At 37.0% G+C, this 17,116-nt stretch overlaps 2 protein-coding genes and 1 long non-coding RNA gene across 14 annotated transcripts in view; 2 read left to right on the top strand and 1 right to left on the bottom strand.

Moving 5' to 3' along the window:
• LOC100691189 (dedicator of cytokinesis protein 9) overlaps positions 1-5,222 on the top strand; it is a 72,858-nt gene extending 67,636 nt beyond the window's left edge. For 11 of the 12 annotated variants that reach the window (XM_025904123.1, XM_013272617.3, XM_013272620.3 and 8 more), the window contains 6 exons: positions 441-587; positions 679-889; positions 1,484-1,674; positions 1,770-1,870; positions 2,231-2,369; positions 3,870-5,222. In XM_025904123.1, the coding sequence (XP_025759908.1) occupies positions 441-587; positions 679-889; positions 1,484-1,674; positions 1,770-1,870; positions 2,231-2,369; positions 3,870-3,995 (915 nt within the window). In that variant the 3' untranslated portion in view covers positions 3,996-5,222. Of the gene's footprint in view, positions 1-440; positions 588-678; positions 890-1,483; positions 1,675-1,769; positions 1,871-2,230; positions 2,370-2,565; positions 2,574-3,869 lie in introns of all 12 variants that reach the window. The other variant, XM_019352716.2, reaches the window with a different exon arrangement.
• A 393-nt stretch (positions 5,223-5,615) lies between these two features.
• Positions 5,616-6,759, bottom strand: LOC112844235 (uncharacterized). The gene is made up of 2 exons (XR_003216976.1): positions 6,472-6,759; positions 5,616-5,768 (listed from the first exon to the last, which is right to left on the bottom strand). It is a non-coding gene; the product is annotated as an uncharacterized LOC112844235 (long non-coding RNA).
• Positions 6,760-6,867: 108 nt separating this feature from the next.
• Positions 6,868-16,867, top strand: slc15a1a (solute carrier family 15 member 1a). The gene is made up of 23 exons (XM_005452882.2): positions 6,868-7,006; positions 7,616-7,656; positions 8,309-8,396; positions 8,712-8,853; positions 9,225-9,344; positions 9,452-9,551; positions 10,650-10,740; positions 10,886-10,969; positions 11,080-11,162; positions 11,269-11,355; positions 11,437-11,526; positions 11,615-11,659; positions 11,751-11,783; positions 11,867-11,955; positions 12,709-12,790; positions 12,892-13,011; positions 13,134-13,277; positions 13,359-13,405; positions 14,981-15,088; positions 15,195-15,306; positions 15,490-15,627; positions 15,722-15,829; positions 15,938-16,867. The coding sequence occupies exons 1-23, from the start codon at positions 7,000-7,002 to the stop codon at positions 16,166-16,168; spliced, it is 2,190 nt and encodes a 729-aa protein (XP_005452939.2). The 5' UTR covers positions 6,868-6,999; the 3' UTR covers positions 16,169-16,867.
• Positions 16,868-17,116: the final 249 nt, after the last annotated feature.

Here is a 17,116-nt window from a genome sequence, read left to right as displayed (position 1 = left end):
CATTGCTTATCTTCTAGCCCTTTAATTCCTCCTATTTTCCAGCTTTAGTGCTATCCTAATCTTAAACAGCTGAAGGGCTAATAAATCTCACTGGCATTCCCATTCCCATTTACATTCAAGACAAATAACTAACATGCACTGACTGTGTGAAATTCATGTACCCATGTCGGTGCTTTGGCGTGTCTCACATCAACGACCTGAGACTGGCTTTTTTGTAGTTTTGGTCTCTGTGCTTAAATGTTTAATAGACGGTTGTGGATAGTTTGGAGTCGGCCAAATTCTCATATCTTTAAAAAAATTGTCTTGACTGAAATGACTCCCACTCACAACCCATGAATGGTTTGATGTGGTATTATCTATTAGATAAAACCCTACGTTTTCATTTAGTCTGACAATTTGAAAGTATCTTATATGGGTTTTTTCCTCGTTTATTTTTTTAGGGCTTCTTTGAAGATGAAGATGGGAAGGAGTATATCTACAAAGAACCCAAATTCACGCCTCTTTCAGAGATTTCTCAGCGGCTCCTCAAGTTATACTCTGATAAGTTTGGTCAGGAGAATGTGAAGATGATTCAGGACTCTGGGCGGGTGAGACTTTTGTTAATTTATCGTTTATTTTTAGTTATTTATTTGTTTTGCACAGGCTGATACCGTTTTAAAACTCATGCATTCTCTGCAGATCAACCCCAAGGACCTGGACTCAAAGTACGCGTACATCCAAGTGACACACGTGACTCCATACCTGGAGGAGAAGGAGCTGGTCGACAGGAAAACGGACTTTGAAAAGAGCCACAACATCCGTCGATTTGTGTTTGAGATGCCTTTCACCATTTCGGGCAAAAAGCAAGGCGGTGTGGAGGAGCAGTGCAAACGCAGGACTATACTTACCAGTAAATACACTACTTATATTTATGTTGTAGTGGAACATGGATTCAGTCAAACTGCCCTGACTTTCAGTCTTCAGGTTGTGTCTTGTTAGATGTCTCTTGCCTGGATAAACATCAGTGTTTTCAAAATACAGTGATCTGATAAATACAGGATAAACCCATTATCAGACTTCAACTGCTCTTTTCTGTTTAAAGTCTACTTAATCCCTTTATATCCTAAATGTTAGAATGTTATATTGGCTGCCTCCTCCTATTTTGGGGGGAGCGGGTTGTGGTTTTTTTGGGCAGCACAAAAGAGCAAGTCTGCCTTGAACTGTTCACTGCACACGTAATTTTGTCCATTTATTTTAGTCACTGTGGATGAATGAAGATCTTGATTAGATTTTGAGCATGTCAGCTGTTTTGTCATGGACATTTCGTAATCCTAATCATGGGTTTTATTCGTTTACAGTGCAAAAGATTCAAAAGTTCAAGCACGTCTTCTTATCTTTATTATGTGGCGGCTTTCACAGGCTGTACAGATCCCGAGTTGCAAAACTAAGAAAATCTGTCTGTTCGCTATTCACCACTAACCTCATTGTGTTTTCTCTCATCCAGCCACTCATTGTTTTCCGTATGTAAAGAAACGGATCGCAGTGATGTATCAACACCATACTGATCTGAGCCCCATCGAGGTTGCCATCGACGAGATGAGCAAGAAGGTGGCTGAGATCAAACAGCTCTGCTCCTCCAGCGAGGTGGACATGATCCGTCTGCAGCTCAAACTGCAGGGCAGCATCAGCGTCCAGGTGCTTGCTTTAAAGTTCTGTGAAACGTAAAAGCGACACAATACAAACCTGACATACAATTCTCACAAAAAAAAATCTATCACATCCGCCCTCAGGTAAATGCAGGACCTCTTGCGTATGCCAGAGCTTTTCTCGATGATACATGTGCCAAGAAATATCCTGATAACAAGGTGAAACAGTTGAAAGAGGTCTTCAGGTGAGATGTCGCTGACTTACGTGTGGGTGTGAGTACCACGTTTGCATATCTTTGTGGGGACCAACAGCCCTTATAGGGACAAAATTCCCGTCCCCACAAGTTTGAAGGCATTTTTGAGGCTCAATGTGGTTTTAGTGTCAGGGTTACAATTAGGTTATGGTTAGGTTTAGGGTTAAGGTTAGGCATTCATTTTTGATGGTTGGGGTTAGGGTAAGCAGCTAGGCAAAGCATTATGTCAATTAGATGTCCTCACAAAGACATGAAAACATGAGTGTGTGTGTGTGTGTGTGTGTGTGTGTTTGTGTGCAAAGATTGATCAGATCTCCCTTTAGCAGATTTTAACACTGTTTTTGCGATCAGGCATTTTGTGGATGCGTGTGGCCACGGTTTGGGCATTAATGAACGACTGATCAAAGAGGACCAGCAGGAGTACCACGATGAGATGAAGGCCAACTACAGAGAACTAGCCAGAGAGCTGTCCATCATCATGCACGAACAAGTAAGTACATGAGCTGTTGCTCAGCCCAAGTAATAGCGTAATTACATTGAGCGTTGCTAATGCTATACCTGTAATCTGACTCTGAATTAGGGTTTTGGCAGGTAGACGGTGTGTCATTTATTATATGATTGATTAAGTGATAATGGGCTCTTTGATAACATCACTCTCTGTTTTCTCTTTGTGCTGACATGAGCAGATATGATGGTAATGAAAGAAGAATAAGTGTGCAATAAAGACAGTTGATAATTGTTGGTTCCGTCAGATGTCTGACAACTTTAGGATTTTAGTTTGTTTCCAAACCAGAACACCTGATGATACAAAGTAGCTTGAGGTGGAATTGGTGTACACATTACATTTGAGACTATAAAACAGACTCAAACATTATTAAGTCCTTGTCCTCAATTCTAATTTGCCAAATGTTTCTTAATAATATCATTCGAATTTTTTTAAAGCTAGAGGTCCATCTCTTGACCTTAAAAATCTATCTCAGCAGGTCACTGACTTATCTTTACATCCCTGCAATAAATTTGAAATTAGCCACATATAAAATATTCTTACATATGTGACGCTAATTACATTAACAGTCACATGATTGTTTTAGTCAGCTCACCGGGAAATTGTGAAAAGTGCCCTTTGCAAAGACTGAAGCCATTAACATTCAATTATTTCAACTCTATTGCAGCAATTTCCAAAATCAAAACTTAAAACATTCCTATTCTAAACATACTTGTTCCAGCGTCTGGCTACACCAACAATCACATATGGGCTTTTTTTTTCTGTTTTGCCTTGCTGAGTTATTGTCTTGCACGTGTGCAGTATGTATCATGTATATGCATGTACATTACATGTATTTGAGTGTGAATTAACAGAATGTGTGTGGATCAGATTCAGAATGTGTGTGCTTTGTAACATCAATTTACATTATTTGTTTAAGTACATAAATACATGCACAAATTTATCTTCTGCTTTCAGATTTTTTTTTTTTTTTTTTCGTGTGTTTTGTGGATTGATTGTTTTTACCTAGCTGTTTTTGGTTTCATGTATGTGTTAACCTGCCTGATTGGAAATACTTTAATACCTTTGCTTTAAATTAGCTTTATATGTCTTTAAATGCTTGGTTAATATACAGCTACAGCAAGCTAGTTAGCTTAACCTGAGACAAAACCTCAAAAGGGAGGAAAAACTGGTTGCCTGGCTCTGTTCAAAGCCAACTAATAGCCTGACATGTTAATTAGTTCATTAGAAGTGCTGACTGACAGTTTTTGTTACCATTTAGACAGAAGTTGCTGTTTCCTCTTGTTTCGAGTCTGTTTGCCTAGCTAAGCTAGCTGTGTTCCATCCGTAGCTTTATATTTTTGCATATATACATGAGAGTAGTATCAGTGTCCTCATCAACTTTTAGCAAGAAAGCTAACTAAAGCAATGTTAAAAATGAGATTCACTTGCAGTGACTGTTTGCTAAGACTGTCTGTTCTTCCCTACACACTCTTTTCTTTCCAGATCATTCCAGTGGAGGATGGCATGAAAAGCGTTCTCCCAGACTCGCTTCACATCTTTAATGCCATCAGTGGCACACCAACCAGTGCCACCATCCAGGGCATTCCCAGCTCATCCTCTGTGGTTTGATGTCAGCCTGGGTGAAACTCAGAGCTGCCTAAGCTTGCCAACGCAGGCATGCCAGTGATGCCATATTATCACTCCAGAACTTAATCCTGCTTCTCAGCCTAGAAAGAAACTGATGGGAAAAACAGACAAGTCTCATTTTTCTATTTTCTGTCTGCCCACTGAAGACCAATATGAGCAAGGCACTGGACCTGTTTAACATGGATAAGGGGGCATGGTGGCTGTGTGATGGAGGTCGGGGGAGGACAAAGATGAGACTCTGTGCAGCAGAGATGACAGGACACGGACTTTGTTCCTCCTTTATGATGACGTGATGCTTGATAAGACATAACCTGTCTTGTCCTTACCTGTTTCCACCTGAAAAGACTGAGCAGTGTTTTCTTTAAAAACATTCCTGTTGGGATTTTTTTTAATATGCATGTCACTACATTACACCTACACTCTCCCAACAGTCCATTTTTGTTTATTTTGATAATGTTTCACAATGTTTTTTTATGGACAATATTTCACTTTTATAAGCCACTGTATTGATGTCTTGATTAATGGTATATGCTGCATACATCAACGCTCCTCTCCCTGTACATGAAGGTATATTTCTAGAAAAATGCAATTTTGGAATAAGGGCCTGCTACGATGTAACATTAGCGTTCAACCTTAAATCACTTTGATGTCTTAGAATGGGAGAGTTTTAAAGTATTTAAAGCCATTGCATACAAAAAGGTATATTCCAAGTTGTGTATTAATGTGTATATAAAACAAGGAGTGTGTGCAATATTTGCAAAGTATCTTGCTGTGTGCGGCTCATACACTGTAAAGATTACGTTCACCTTCTTGCCAAAGCGATGAGGTGTGGGGAAAGGACGCCTACTGTGCAAGTAATATGAAAATTTTATCATTTTATGTTCCAGAAATTGTCTTTTATTTGGGCAGAAATGTTTGTTTGTTTTTTAACTTTATTTAACACAAGTCACTGTTCTGCTGTAAACAAAGACATTTCCTAATGCTTTTAAATAAAATACACTCATTTCTCTGCATTTGCATCCATAGGTCCTTCTTTGTTTTACTTGGTTCATTTTGTGGTATTCTCACACTTGGCTTACTTGTGAAATAAGTGGAAAATAAACCGTATTATTCTCAGGGATCATTGCTGACTCCCTATCTCCCATATCTCATGTTCCCACCCATCATAAAAATAACACAGTCAGCAGTGCGAAAAGCTGATCAAGGGTTCAGGGCCGTTGCTAGCCATTTGGGTGCCCTAAGCACAAATGCTTTATGGTGCCCCCCGCCACTTAAAAAAAAAAGAAGAAAACATTAATACTTTTGAATTTCTCAGTGGAATTTGTTTAATTAAATAACAACAAACATGACAGTTAAACAAATAAATAAGGTTAAAGGAGGTTAAAAATACTGTTACAAATAAATACTCAGGCCCCTTTGGAAAATTAAAATCAGAGCTGACATTAAAAGGACCTCTCCGCACAATTTCAACACGATCAGCATCTACAATGTGAGCTGGCCAAAGAGCAGGATCGGTTGAAGGGGGCACACATGTCTCCACAGTGTCACTTTCTGATAGTCTCTCAGTGACAGGACTCTCAGTGGTACTTGTGTATGGAACTGTACCTGAACTGGTGGTTGATGGTTCTTGTTCTTCTTGGCTAGGGATTGTTGCAGGGTCTACAATGGCTGGTGGTTGATGTCCAGGGATGGCACTACTACTGGATGGTTCATCCTGTCCTTGAGATCCTCCTTGAACATATTTAAGCATTGACCCTGCATACAAGAGAAAATATTCAGGGATTTTACAGAAATACAATTTTGAATCTACAGTAGGCCTACGAAAAATTGCATTATAAGACTAATAAATTAAGTAAGTCACTGGTACATTTAAAAATTACTAACTATATTTTACATGTATAGATTTTCATAATGGCAAATGGCAATATAAACATGCTGTACATAATTTGATATAAATGCGCAAGTAGGAAATCTATATTACTGGAAGATATAGGTTTCATATTACACTGTAATATGAAACCTATATCTTATTTATGCCGCATAAATAAGATATGCGTCTTTATAGATATCCTGAAATGCAGCAACATACAAAGTAATCTTGTCTAATCTGATAATAATACTTGACTGCATCACTGACCTATCCCAAAGTTAAGGTTAATCAGTAGCATGCATGACGTTAGCCAGCTAGCAACCTGAGGAGGGAAATGCTAGTCTCACGATTGCTAACGTTATCTGAAAACCGTCAATTGAGTGACCATGATGAGTTGCTTTTAGTAGTCCATTCTATATTCATATCCACAACGTAAACAAACTACCCAACATCAATCATTTGCAACATTTGTTAACACAGTATGAACACTGCTAACAGGAGCTATCACAGAGTTGACAGACATGAGCGTGCAAGCAAGGGCTACAATAATGAACTTTTTTTATTGTTATTATTTAAACATTGCCTTACCGGCAAGCGACGCCTGAGTTTCATCACGCTTCCTCTTCTTCTTTCTTTTCTCCGCTCCCGACTCCTGTTGCCGTTTCGAGGCCATGTTCAAACAGGTGTTTACCAATACCGAATTGAGGCATTATAGAACAGACCACTGGGAGGGGGGAGGGAGGGGGGGGCACCAGGAGGAGACTGGAGACAGGGCACAAAGCAGATTCACCCCTTTTCTCGGGAAAATTGTTTTATGTTGCTTTTGTATTGTTTAACCATATTAATGCATATGATATTTATAGTATTAATATGGTTTACTTTATTTTTTTTTTACGACCCTGATTTTTTTGGTGCCCTACCGGCCATTTGGTGCCCTACGCAGTGTGCGTTATGTGCGTTTGCGGAGCTACGGCGCTGCAAGGGTTAATAAAAAGCAATATTACAGGAAACAGTCCCACTCCCACTAGTGACCAGAGAAAGCTAAATGATCTGCTCCCTGCAGCAAGCTTAAAGGGATTTTATGCTATAGCAGAAAGCAGGTGATAGCTTCACATCATGACAGGTAAGACTAAAAGAAATGCATTATTATGTGCTCTTTCATTTTAATGAAGACCACAAATATTCTGCTGAACAACATGAAAATATGCACAGAGGGAGAAGTTAACAGAAAGAAAACAAGTTCCATGTTCTTAACTTAAAAACTTAAACTCTTCATTCTGTAACAGGTGAACACACCTGTCAGGCCAAAGATCCCAAACATATTAGGATCTCAGATTTATTTATTAATGCTATTTGCACTACTGTCTTACACAGTTTCAGTCTTATTTTTACAGTTTTTCTTTTCTTTGTTTTTTTTTCTATCACCGTTGTGTACCTATATTTACCAGGCGCCAGTGACACTTTTTTTTAAAAACTGCACTGTTTTTTTTTTTTTTAATAGACTGTACTATTTTTATTCTTTATCCTGCTACTGTAACACAACAATATTCTTTGTGGGATCAATAAAGTATCTATCTACACATCTATCACTCTCTTAATGTTTACTGCACACAATGAATCATTGACAGATAAATGCTTTTTTTTATATAACACTGAGGAAGTTGGTAGGCCTGTATATTAGTCTCTTATTTCTGTTTTAATCACAATAATAATTACATCCATTTTTGCATAGACAACGAAGATCCCAAGAAACAAGGGAAAGGTAACGGAAAGGTAAAGTACGGTTGTTGTTTTTTCATACACATAAAAAAACAACAAAAAACAACAACATAACAGAACTACATAAGAACAAAGAAGTCTACACTTTATACACCAACTCTGTATTATTGCTGCAATAAATACCAATAAAGCTATAAAGATATATTTTTATTAACTAAATGATAGTACCTCTGTAAGAACCTCAGTTCAGCACTAAAGTTATTTATGCTTCTACGTTGCATACGCTATACTTTGCTATTCATTCTTCTTCTATATTTATGCAATTACGCGCTACATTTTGAGAAATTTATCTTGTACTTTAAGCATTTCAGTGTTTATCTGCAATCATTGTATTTTTTATTCTACTATATTGATTTGATCAGCAAATTTCTTCTTATTTATTTTGCAGCGATACATTCAAATCTATTAGTAAATTGTGCCAAGATATCAAGTTAAGCTACCTAGTAGTGCCTAGTAGTAACTACTGTTAACCAGTTGTAAACAGTTGGCTAGAATAATTGTACTGATTCCACAAACTCTCTGGGTACTCCTCAACACCGTCGATTCAGCATTATGCAGGTCCAAGTATTTTTTTGTTTTAGTTTTCGTTTTGTACGCTTTTATTTTGGTGTGCTGTTCATCCTTTTACTTTTTCACCACCCACCAGAGCAAAGATGTGTGTGGCTACCCACTCAGTATCTTCTTCATTGTTGTGAATGAGTTCTGCGAAAGGTTCTCCTACTATGGAATGCGAGGTGAGAACATTTCATCCAGGAACCATGAATAATGTAGCCATGACAGTGAACACTGACACTTAAATTACTAAGTAGCCTACTTAACCCTCTGATTTTGGTGCTTAAACCAACCCTTTATTTGATTGTTTTGGAGGATAACACTATTGCATGAACTACAACAGTCCTGCTTATTAGCATAATTTAAGGAAACATCAAAACTTGTGCCATAAATAATGCTCTGACGTTGCTAATAGACTAAGATAAGAGGTACATCTGAGCATAGCACTGTACATTTGATTTTAAATAAGAAGGCCTCTTTTCCCTGCCTGTCCGCAGCTGTGCTGGTGTTGTACTTTAAGTACTTCTTGCAGTGGGATGAAGACTTGGCCACTTCCATCTACCACACTTTTGTGGCTCTCTGCTACTTGACCCCTATCCTTGGGGCCATTGTGGCTGACTCCTGGCTGGGAAAGTTCAAGTGAGTGGCAAGATCAAGTTCCTCTTTAATGCATGAAGACATTAATCATCATATTATTTCTTGTGGCCTTGTTATTGTGGCAGAATCTAAATAAGTATAGCGACAGCACTTACCTGACCTCCCTCTTTTTGCACCAAGGGAACTTGAACATATTCACAGATACTGATAACTGTGCAATAATACGACAGACAAAGGTCATTTAACTGGATACTTTTACACATAATAGTACAAAATTTGTATTAGTCTTCTAATTAATAAAATGCTCATAATTAAATGCAGAATGTTCATTTGTAAAGGGGAGTGGAGCCTTTACTTAAGGAACGTACATGTGTACTTTCTCACTGCTCTGTTTTTCAATCTTCCTCACTCAGGACTATCATCTACTTGTCCATTGTCTATACGATTGGACAGGTTGCGATGGCTGTCAGTGCAGTTCATGACATTACCGACTCAAACAGAGATGGGACACCAGACAACATGACCTTTCATGTGTGGGTATCTTTTAATCTGGAGTTATAAATAACTCACAGAGTCACAGTTTCCACCATATATTTCTACAATGCATCATGCTCATTCACTTCTTCTTCCTCACATTCAGTGTGCTGTCCATGGTGGGTCTCTTCCTCATTGCTCTGGGCACTGGTGGCATTAAACCCTGTGTGGCTGCCTTTGGTGGAGACCAATTTAGTGAGCACCAGGTTAGACTGTTAACTTTCTCAAAATACTTTCTTTGGCTGAGTCTTCTTCTAATGTTTAACCTCTGGCATGTGGTTGAACGTGTAATTTCAGCATCCATAGTTCAAGTATTTTATTGCATGTAATATATCCCCTTGTTCCCCCTGGTTTCTATGCAACTCTCCATTATCAAATTCTGTGATAATAAAAATGAGCTCAGATAAATTGCAAAGTCATCACTCACTTTCTCACGATGACAATTCTAAAATTGACGAACAGGTATACCTATTACTATGTTCTTATTTCACCTGTTAGCATGCTAACATTTTCTACATTCACGCCAAACACAAATTAAAGATGTGGTTGATGGGAATTATGAGTATTATGTCAAATTTGAGGTGATGGTGGTCAACGATGGGTAGCACTACTACATATGTGGCTCCTGAAGAAGGGGTCTAGGAAATCTGTCTGTAAAGTCCAAGAAACCTTTGTCTCTGGGTTGTGAACATTACAGTTTAAAAATAAGAAAAAAAATCTGAGGGAAAGACAAAAGCACGTCATATCCGTATAACGTGCTGTTCATCAAAATATGGAATAAATCTAAAATTAAACGTGAACTATTTTATGATACATGATATGATAGAAAAGCTAAAAATTATAGTAATTAGGAAGTGAATGTATTCAAGCTTTATAAGTGGGACACACCGGATTGAACCACCAGTATAACGCAGCCAAGTGTAGTGTGAGTAATGTTAGAGATCTATATTCTTGGCTAAACAGGTGTTTGATGTTGTTAGAGGAGTGCAATCCTAAATTGGTGGTTAAGTTACTATAGTTACCAAATTGTTCATTTTCCTCAGTCTTGTACCCATGTAACCTTTAGAGAACCATGAGTTTAACTAATAGTTGTTATTTAATATTTAAATGGTGGAACATCTGACCAGAAGGCTAGCATTACCACTTATATAGCTATGCTGTAACCCTTTTATATTATGAGTTTAATACAACTCGACCACCTTTTCAAAGACATACACCGACAAGGCAGCGGTTTACATAGATATTTATCACTTTAGTATTTGTACTGTTTGCAAAACACATTACTGACTTGTCTTTCTACACAGGATAAGCAAAGGAGAACTTTCTTCTCTGTATTCTACCTATGTATCAATGGTGGGAGTCTCCTGTCAACCATTATCACTCCAATCCTGAGAGGTAGGCATATAAAGTAAAATATCAATTTCAAGTGCTATAAACATGCAGGAATGACAGCAATAACAGTCTAATAATCATGCAGGAAAAAGTGCTTGACTTTAGTTGAAGGTGTAGTTGAATGAAAGTTGTTTGCCTCTATCTGCAGGTCAGGAGTGCGGCATCTACAGTCAGCAGAAATGTTATTCTCTGGCGTTCGGTGTCCCCGCAGCATTAATGGTGGTTGCACTCGGTATGTCTAAATTATTAGGACACTAATTCAAAACACGAAGCAAAATGTAAAGTGTGGGTAAATAAACTGTATTCTGAAACTAATGATTTGCCCGTAATGTTCCCTAACAGTGGTGTTTATTGTCGGGAGTGGTATGTACTACAAAGCTGAACCGGAGGGGAACATAATGCTGGATGTGTGTAAATGTATTGGGGTAAGTCATTTATATAAGCATTTTCTGCATTCAAATAATTAGCCATAAATGCTACTCTAAAAATCAGTGTTTCTAAAACCATTATTACTCTTTGCTCTTCTCTCAGTTTGCCATTAAAAACCGCTACAGGCACAGGAGCAAACAGTACCCCAAGAGACAGCACTGGATGGACTGGGCAGAGGAAAAATATGATGTAAGTTTCATTTCATATATGTCTCTAATGTCTTATAACAAGAATGTTGTTTTGTTTACATTCAGTCTGCCTGTTTTGTAGAAACTCCTGATTGCTCAAATCAAAATGGTGCTGAAAGTCCTCTTTTTATATATCCCACTGCCAATGTTCTGGACCCTATTTGACCAAAAGGTACAGTATTTTTTTTTTTTCATTTAAATGGCTTTCATTTAAATCACTTGCTGCTACGTGGAAATTAAAATTGTCGTCTAATTTAAAGGGATCCAGATGGACGCTGCAAGCTACCACAATGAATGGATACTTTGTAAGTTTGGTAAAAAATAGCAGCTAAAAGTTATCATAATAATTCACCAATTCAGTGTGTTCATGTTATAATATTTTCCTTATGTCTGCAGGGGCAACTTGTTATACAGCCTGATCAAATGCAGGTAAGTTAAAGCAACTTAAGTTAAAATGACATACTACATTTTATTAAGAGGATACTAACGATGCAGTTCATATTTTTTAAAAGACTTTCAACCCCATCTTGATCCTGACTCTGGTACCTATTATGGACAGCGTAATCTACCCTCTGATCAAGAAATGTGGCTTTAACTTTACGTAAGTCAGAAATAACAATGAACTACATTCAGTATCTGTGGTTTACATGTTTCATAACCCCATAACATTAATGAGTAACTTCAAAGGGTTATTAAAAGACCTTTACTGTGACAGTTTTGATTTGCTATCAAAGTTCATCATTATAGTTTAGCTCAATTTAATATTTTTCATCAAATGGTCGATGATGAAATTACAGTTAATTCCACATCTGGAAGCTAGCAGGGGGTGTGTCCTCGTTAGCATAGCTCTGCTGCCCCATAACTTCTACACAGCCTCTGATTTTATAGATGTTGCAAATACAAAAATGTCCATAGTTTAATCATTCATGACTCACTGAATAATAACTGACCTTTCTGAAACGTCAGGTGTTCTGTCCAGAATCTCTTTTGGCCTAATAACAGTGGTCTAATGCTAAAATGCTTTTTAGACTGTTTTGAGATGTGATTCAAACTCCTATGCTGAAAATGACTGTGTTAAGCTAACTCACTGTTAGCAGTAATTTCATTAACATTGAGCCTTAGGAGCTGTATGAATCATGTTGCTTTTCAACAAAAAAGTAAGACAATGAAAGGAAGAGTTTGCACACCTGTTTCTATTTCGACACAATCTGAAAAAAACCCCAAACTTTCATGTTAATGTTGAATTTTCAGATATTAGATGACTTTAAAAGAAAACTATTCTTTTCATTTAAAATAAACTTTTTTTTAAATATAAAATCACAAATTAGTAACAAACTTCATGTTAATCCAACAGACCACTAAAAAGAATGACAGTGGGGATGTTCCTGGCTGCTATGGCTTTTGTCTGTGCTGCTTTGGTCCAGGTTGAAATTGATGTGAGTAGAAAAAGATATGTGTTGTAAAATAAGCAAAATCTTAATTCACTTCATTTTATTGACTCTTTGAGAAAAACAAACACTTATTCCTTGTTTTTCAGAAAACATTGCCAGTGTTTCCATCTGCCTCCCAGAGTCAGTTGAAATTACTTAACATGGGCAGCAGTGCAGTCACAGTCAACCTGACGGGCAATGAGTCGCTGACTCTTAATGCAGCTCAGGTATGTCGTCTTATTTATAACACTATGCGGCCTATTAACGAATTGAAAATGACATGAAAAGGTGTTTATGTACAAATGATTACCACTGTTTGACCTTCTTAAACACTTTCTCGGTTTTCCAGGCCAGTGACAAATACTTCACATTTGAAACAGAGCAAATCATTGTTTCAGTTGGCAGCCCTGAGATGACACAAATCATCTTCTTGGAGAAGAAATCCAGACAAACTCTTCTTATTCCCTCAGTTATTAGTGATGAATGGCTTCTGGTGAGTAATAATGAATTCAAAGACACACAAGAGGACTTTTAATTGTTAAATTATTAAGTATGCAATGTTATATTTTCACAGACTAAGGACTTGACTTCCAAGCCAGAACAAGGTAACAATGAAATCCGGTAAGTGAAATTTAAATTGTTTTAACCTTTTATCAAGTCGGAAAATCATAGTAGTTACAATTAGAGATGGCACGATACCACTTTTTTATGTCCGATACAGATACCGATATCATAAATTTGGATATCTTCCAATACCGATATGAATCCGATATAGTGTTTTTTAATCAATAAAACTGTTTTTTTTAATATCTTGCTGCTTTTTGTATAAGTTCATACTCAAGTTAAAAAAAACAAAAAAAACACTAAAGCTATTCTGTTATACCTGTATGCAAAAAATACACTGCACCCAAAATATTTCATAGTTCAGCAATACTTATCAATCTAATAAACTTAAACCTGCTCCATCCTCCCTATTCTGGTATTTTAAAGAGTCAGCAACCTAACTAATAGGGTTCTAAAACTCCCAGCAAAAAAAAAAAAAAATAGGGAACCACCCACCCTCCACCTCATGATGCTTAATCGACGTAATCAACTTTAATTTGATGCAGTGTGAAAAAAAAATGCACGGAAATAAATTATTTTTCAAGAATAATTAAATAGATTCAACATCTTTCTTCAACAGAATTGCAGACTGCACAGATGGTATCTTCCCAAAGGAAAAAGTACTATAGCTTACTAGGGTATATTAGACTTAATAGTTACTATATACAGTAATGGACTTCTATACATTTTACATCAGATTAAAACTTTGGGTGTAAGATTCGGATAATTATTTATTAAAAGCTAGATATTTTTAATGAGAATAAGAAAGAAAAGTATGCCTTTGTGCCCCCCTTTTCCTTCTTAATGCCCTATCGGCCCCCCTGGCTAAACGTTGCTAGATCCGCCCCTGCACAGTTACCAGCCGTCAGCTGCATAGAAAAGGATCCTGGTGTAGAAAGTAATATTAAATAAATTCTAACAACAGCTTATCAAGGTTAAACGTGCTGCTGTTGTTCAGCCGCTGGTTTCCTCTTTCTGGCGCGAAGTGGGCAATAAACAACCAAGAGAGACGGACTCGCGACAGAAAAGCCGATCAGCTGATCACTGATCAGTTTCATTGATTGATTGATATACCTTTATTAGTCCCACAAGGGGAAATTTTCATGATTGAAGTAGCAGCAGGAGAGAGAGGCAGTCGCTCCATATATCGGTTGTTAAGCTTAACGTGGGAATGCTTTACAAACATTCAGAGATGAACTTACACACTTGCTTTACTTCTCTCTGGGATAACTTCCTCAGAGATGAAATGCCAGATTGCTAACGAGGCTACAAATACACACAGCTGCTCTATCACGTGATGCATACTGCTCCGAAGTGCTACGGTTATGAGCCGAGTTACGCCATGTCGCAAGTTTTGTGAGGTGCTTTTTTGATATTTAATGGATCGGATTATATTTTTTATTTCCCTCCGATATCCGATCCAGTAATTTACGTCAGTATCGGACCGATACGAAATATCGGTCCATCTCTAGTTACAATCATAATCTTTACCTGCTAAATAAATCACTGAAAATGCTAGGAACTGCATACACTGATTTTACTTCATTTTAAAAAATGGTTGTAATGATGTTGCTCACTATGTAAATATTTCAGATTTGTAAATGGAATGAACATGCCTGTGAACGTGACCACTTCTGCAGTGGACTTGGGACTAATTGAGCCATTTTATTACTCCAATTATTCCAAAATAAAGAATGGAGAGTAAGGATTATGTTTCTACTTTAACTAATTTGCTGTTTTTACACAGCAATAATTTATGCAAACAGTACTACAGTTTCTTAGCAATATTTTCTTTTCTAATGATCAGGAACAAATTCTCCTTGTCGAGTGGTTCACAGTCATGCGAATACATTAAGGACTTTGGATTTGGAAGTTCATACACTTTCTTCATACCCAGCACTTTTGTCTTTGGACCAAATGTAAGTCTTCCAAATGATTTTAATATCATGAATTTTGATCATCCAAAGAAGAAAGAAAGAAAGAGCAAAGAGAAAAGAGCACCAAATGAACAAACAGACAAATAATGGAAATATTGGTGTTATTGTGCTTAACTTGGGGATTTTCACATGTAAAAATGAAACATTTCCATGTATTTATTCCAGTGTCAGGACTCTATTACTGTGGTAGAGGACATAGAACCCAACTCAGTTCACATGGCCCTGCAGATCCCACAGTACTTCTTCATAACTGCTGGTGAAGTGATGTTTTCAGTTACTGGTCTGGAGTTCTCTTACTCACAGGTACATTTATAGAAAATGACAAGTCAATTAGTCTATGAAATAGTTTCTTTCTCCATGACTTTTGTCATTTTGGGTCCCTTTTTTGTGACTTTAGGCACCTAGTAACATGAAAGCGGTGCTGCAAGCCGGCTGGTTGTTTACAGTTGCTGTTGGTAACTTCATAGTCCTGATTGTGGCTGAGATTGCAAAACTTCCCAACAAAGTAAGAAAAAAATGCAGCACATATCAAACATACAGAAGCCATGCATGTGCAAAAAAGCTAACGTTGTATTTGTATTTGTCCCCCTGTCTCTCTCCTCTTCTTCCACAGTGGGCAGAGTACGTCCTTTTTGCGTCTCTCTTAGTTTTAGTGTGCATAATCTTTTCCATTATGGCGTATTTCTACACTTATATTGACCCTTCAGAGATTGAGGTCCAGTTTAGGAAAAAGGTTGATGACGATGAAGATGATAAAGACAAGCAACAGAAGGCAGAGATCGAGATGGTCAGGAGAGACTCAGCTGAAAGCTACGATGACAATTACAAACAATCCAAAATGTGAACATTTTATAATAAAAGCAGATCATTTTAAAAAATTGCATTATTAGTAAATAAGAGAAAGTGTACAGGGAAGAGTGTGTGTGTTGTGTGTGTCTGTGAAATATTTTATATTGTTATGGCAAAGGCATGATACTGGAGGCATGTATTTTACCATTACATTCATATAAACAATAGTAATTAAAAAGAGAATAATGTAAGAACAATTATATGTCATGGGATATAATTGCTTTTTATATATATGTGTGTAAGCTGTGATAAAAAATGATTACATTTTAATCCTTTCCATGTGTTTCTCATTCAGTCTTTAAGTCAAAAAGCACCAATATCACACAGCAATAACCTGTGTTATCAGTCGTGCAAGTATTCTTGCCATTGCACTGGTGATTGAGACAGAAAATCTTCTATTATTTTAGAAAGGGTGTAATTTATGTCCAATATTTGGACAAAATATCATCTACTGCTTGTTTAAATAATTACAGTGAAATGCCAGCAAGCCCACACATTTAAACATAAAATGTTCAAATATCAGAAAATGATTACCAAAATAGTTACTAACTAAATGATAAAGTTGTTTTTTCTGTTTGTTTGTTTTTGTTTTTCAGTTAATGCACTGTTTGTGAAATCATACTTTGGAGTGTAATTAGTTCAGATGTCAAATAACTGTGGTACCTAATCATAAACTTCTCATGCTTCTGTATTACTACTTGTTTCTTATAATATAAATTTTCCCTTACAGCTTCCATGTAAGTAAGTTATAACATTTTCAGGTAGCTAAGGTAGATATTTTCTTTCTATTATGTAGGTAAGAAAGATCATTTGAATATAAAACACTGCACTTATAGTGGAGAGACATATGCCAGGTTTAGTACCCCAGTCCCATGATAGAGAAAGAGTTTCATACCAGTATAACACCAGCATGAGGTGTTTGTTTGTTTGTTTGTTTTTGACA

This window comes from Oreochromis niloticus, linkage group LG16 (genome assembly GCF_001858045.2).
Source record: "Oreochromis niloticus isolate F11D_XX linkage group LG16, O_niloticus_UMD_NMBU, whole genome shotgun sequence".
NCBI lineage: Eukaryota > Metazoa > Chordata > Actinopteri > Cichliformes > Cichlidae > Oreochromis > Oreochromis niloticus.
This window is presented reverse-complemented; position numbering and strand designations above follow the sequence as displayed.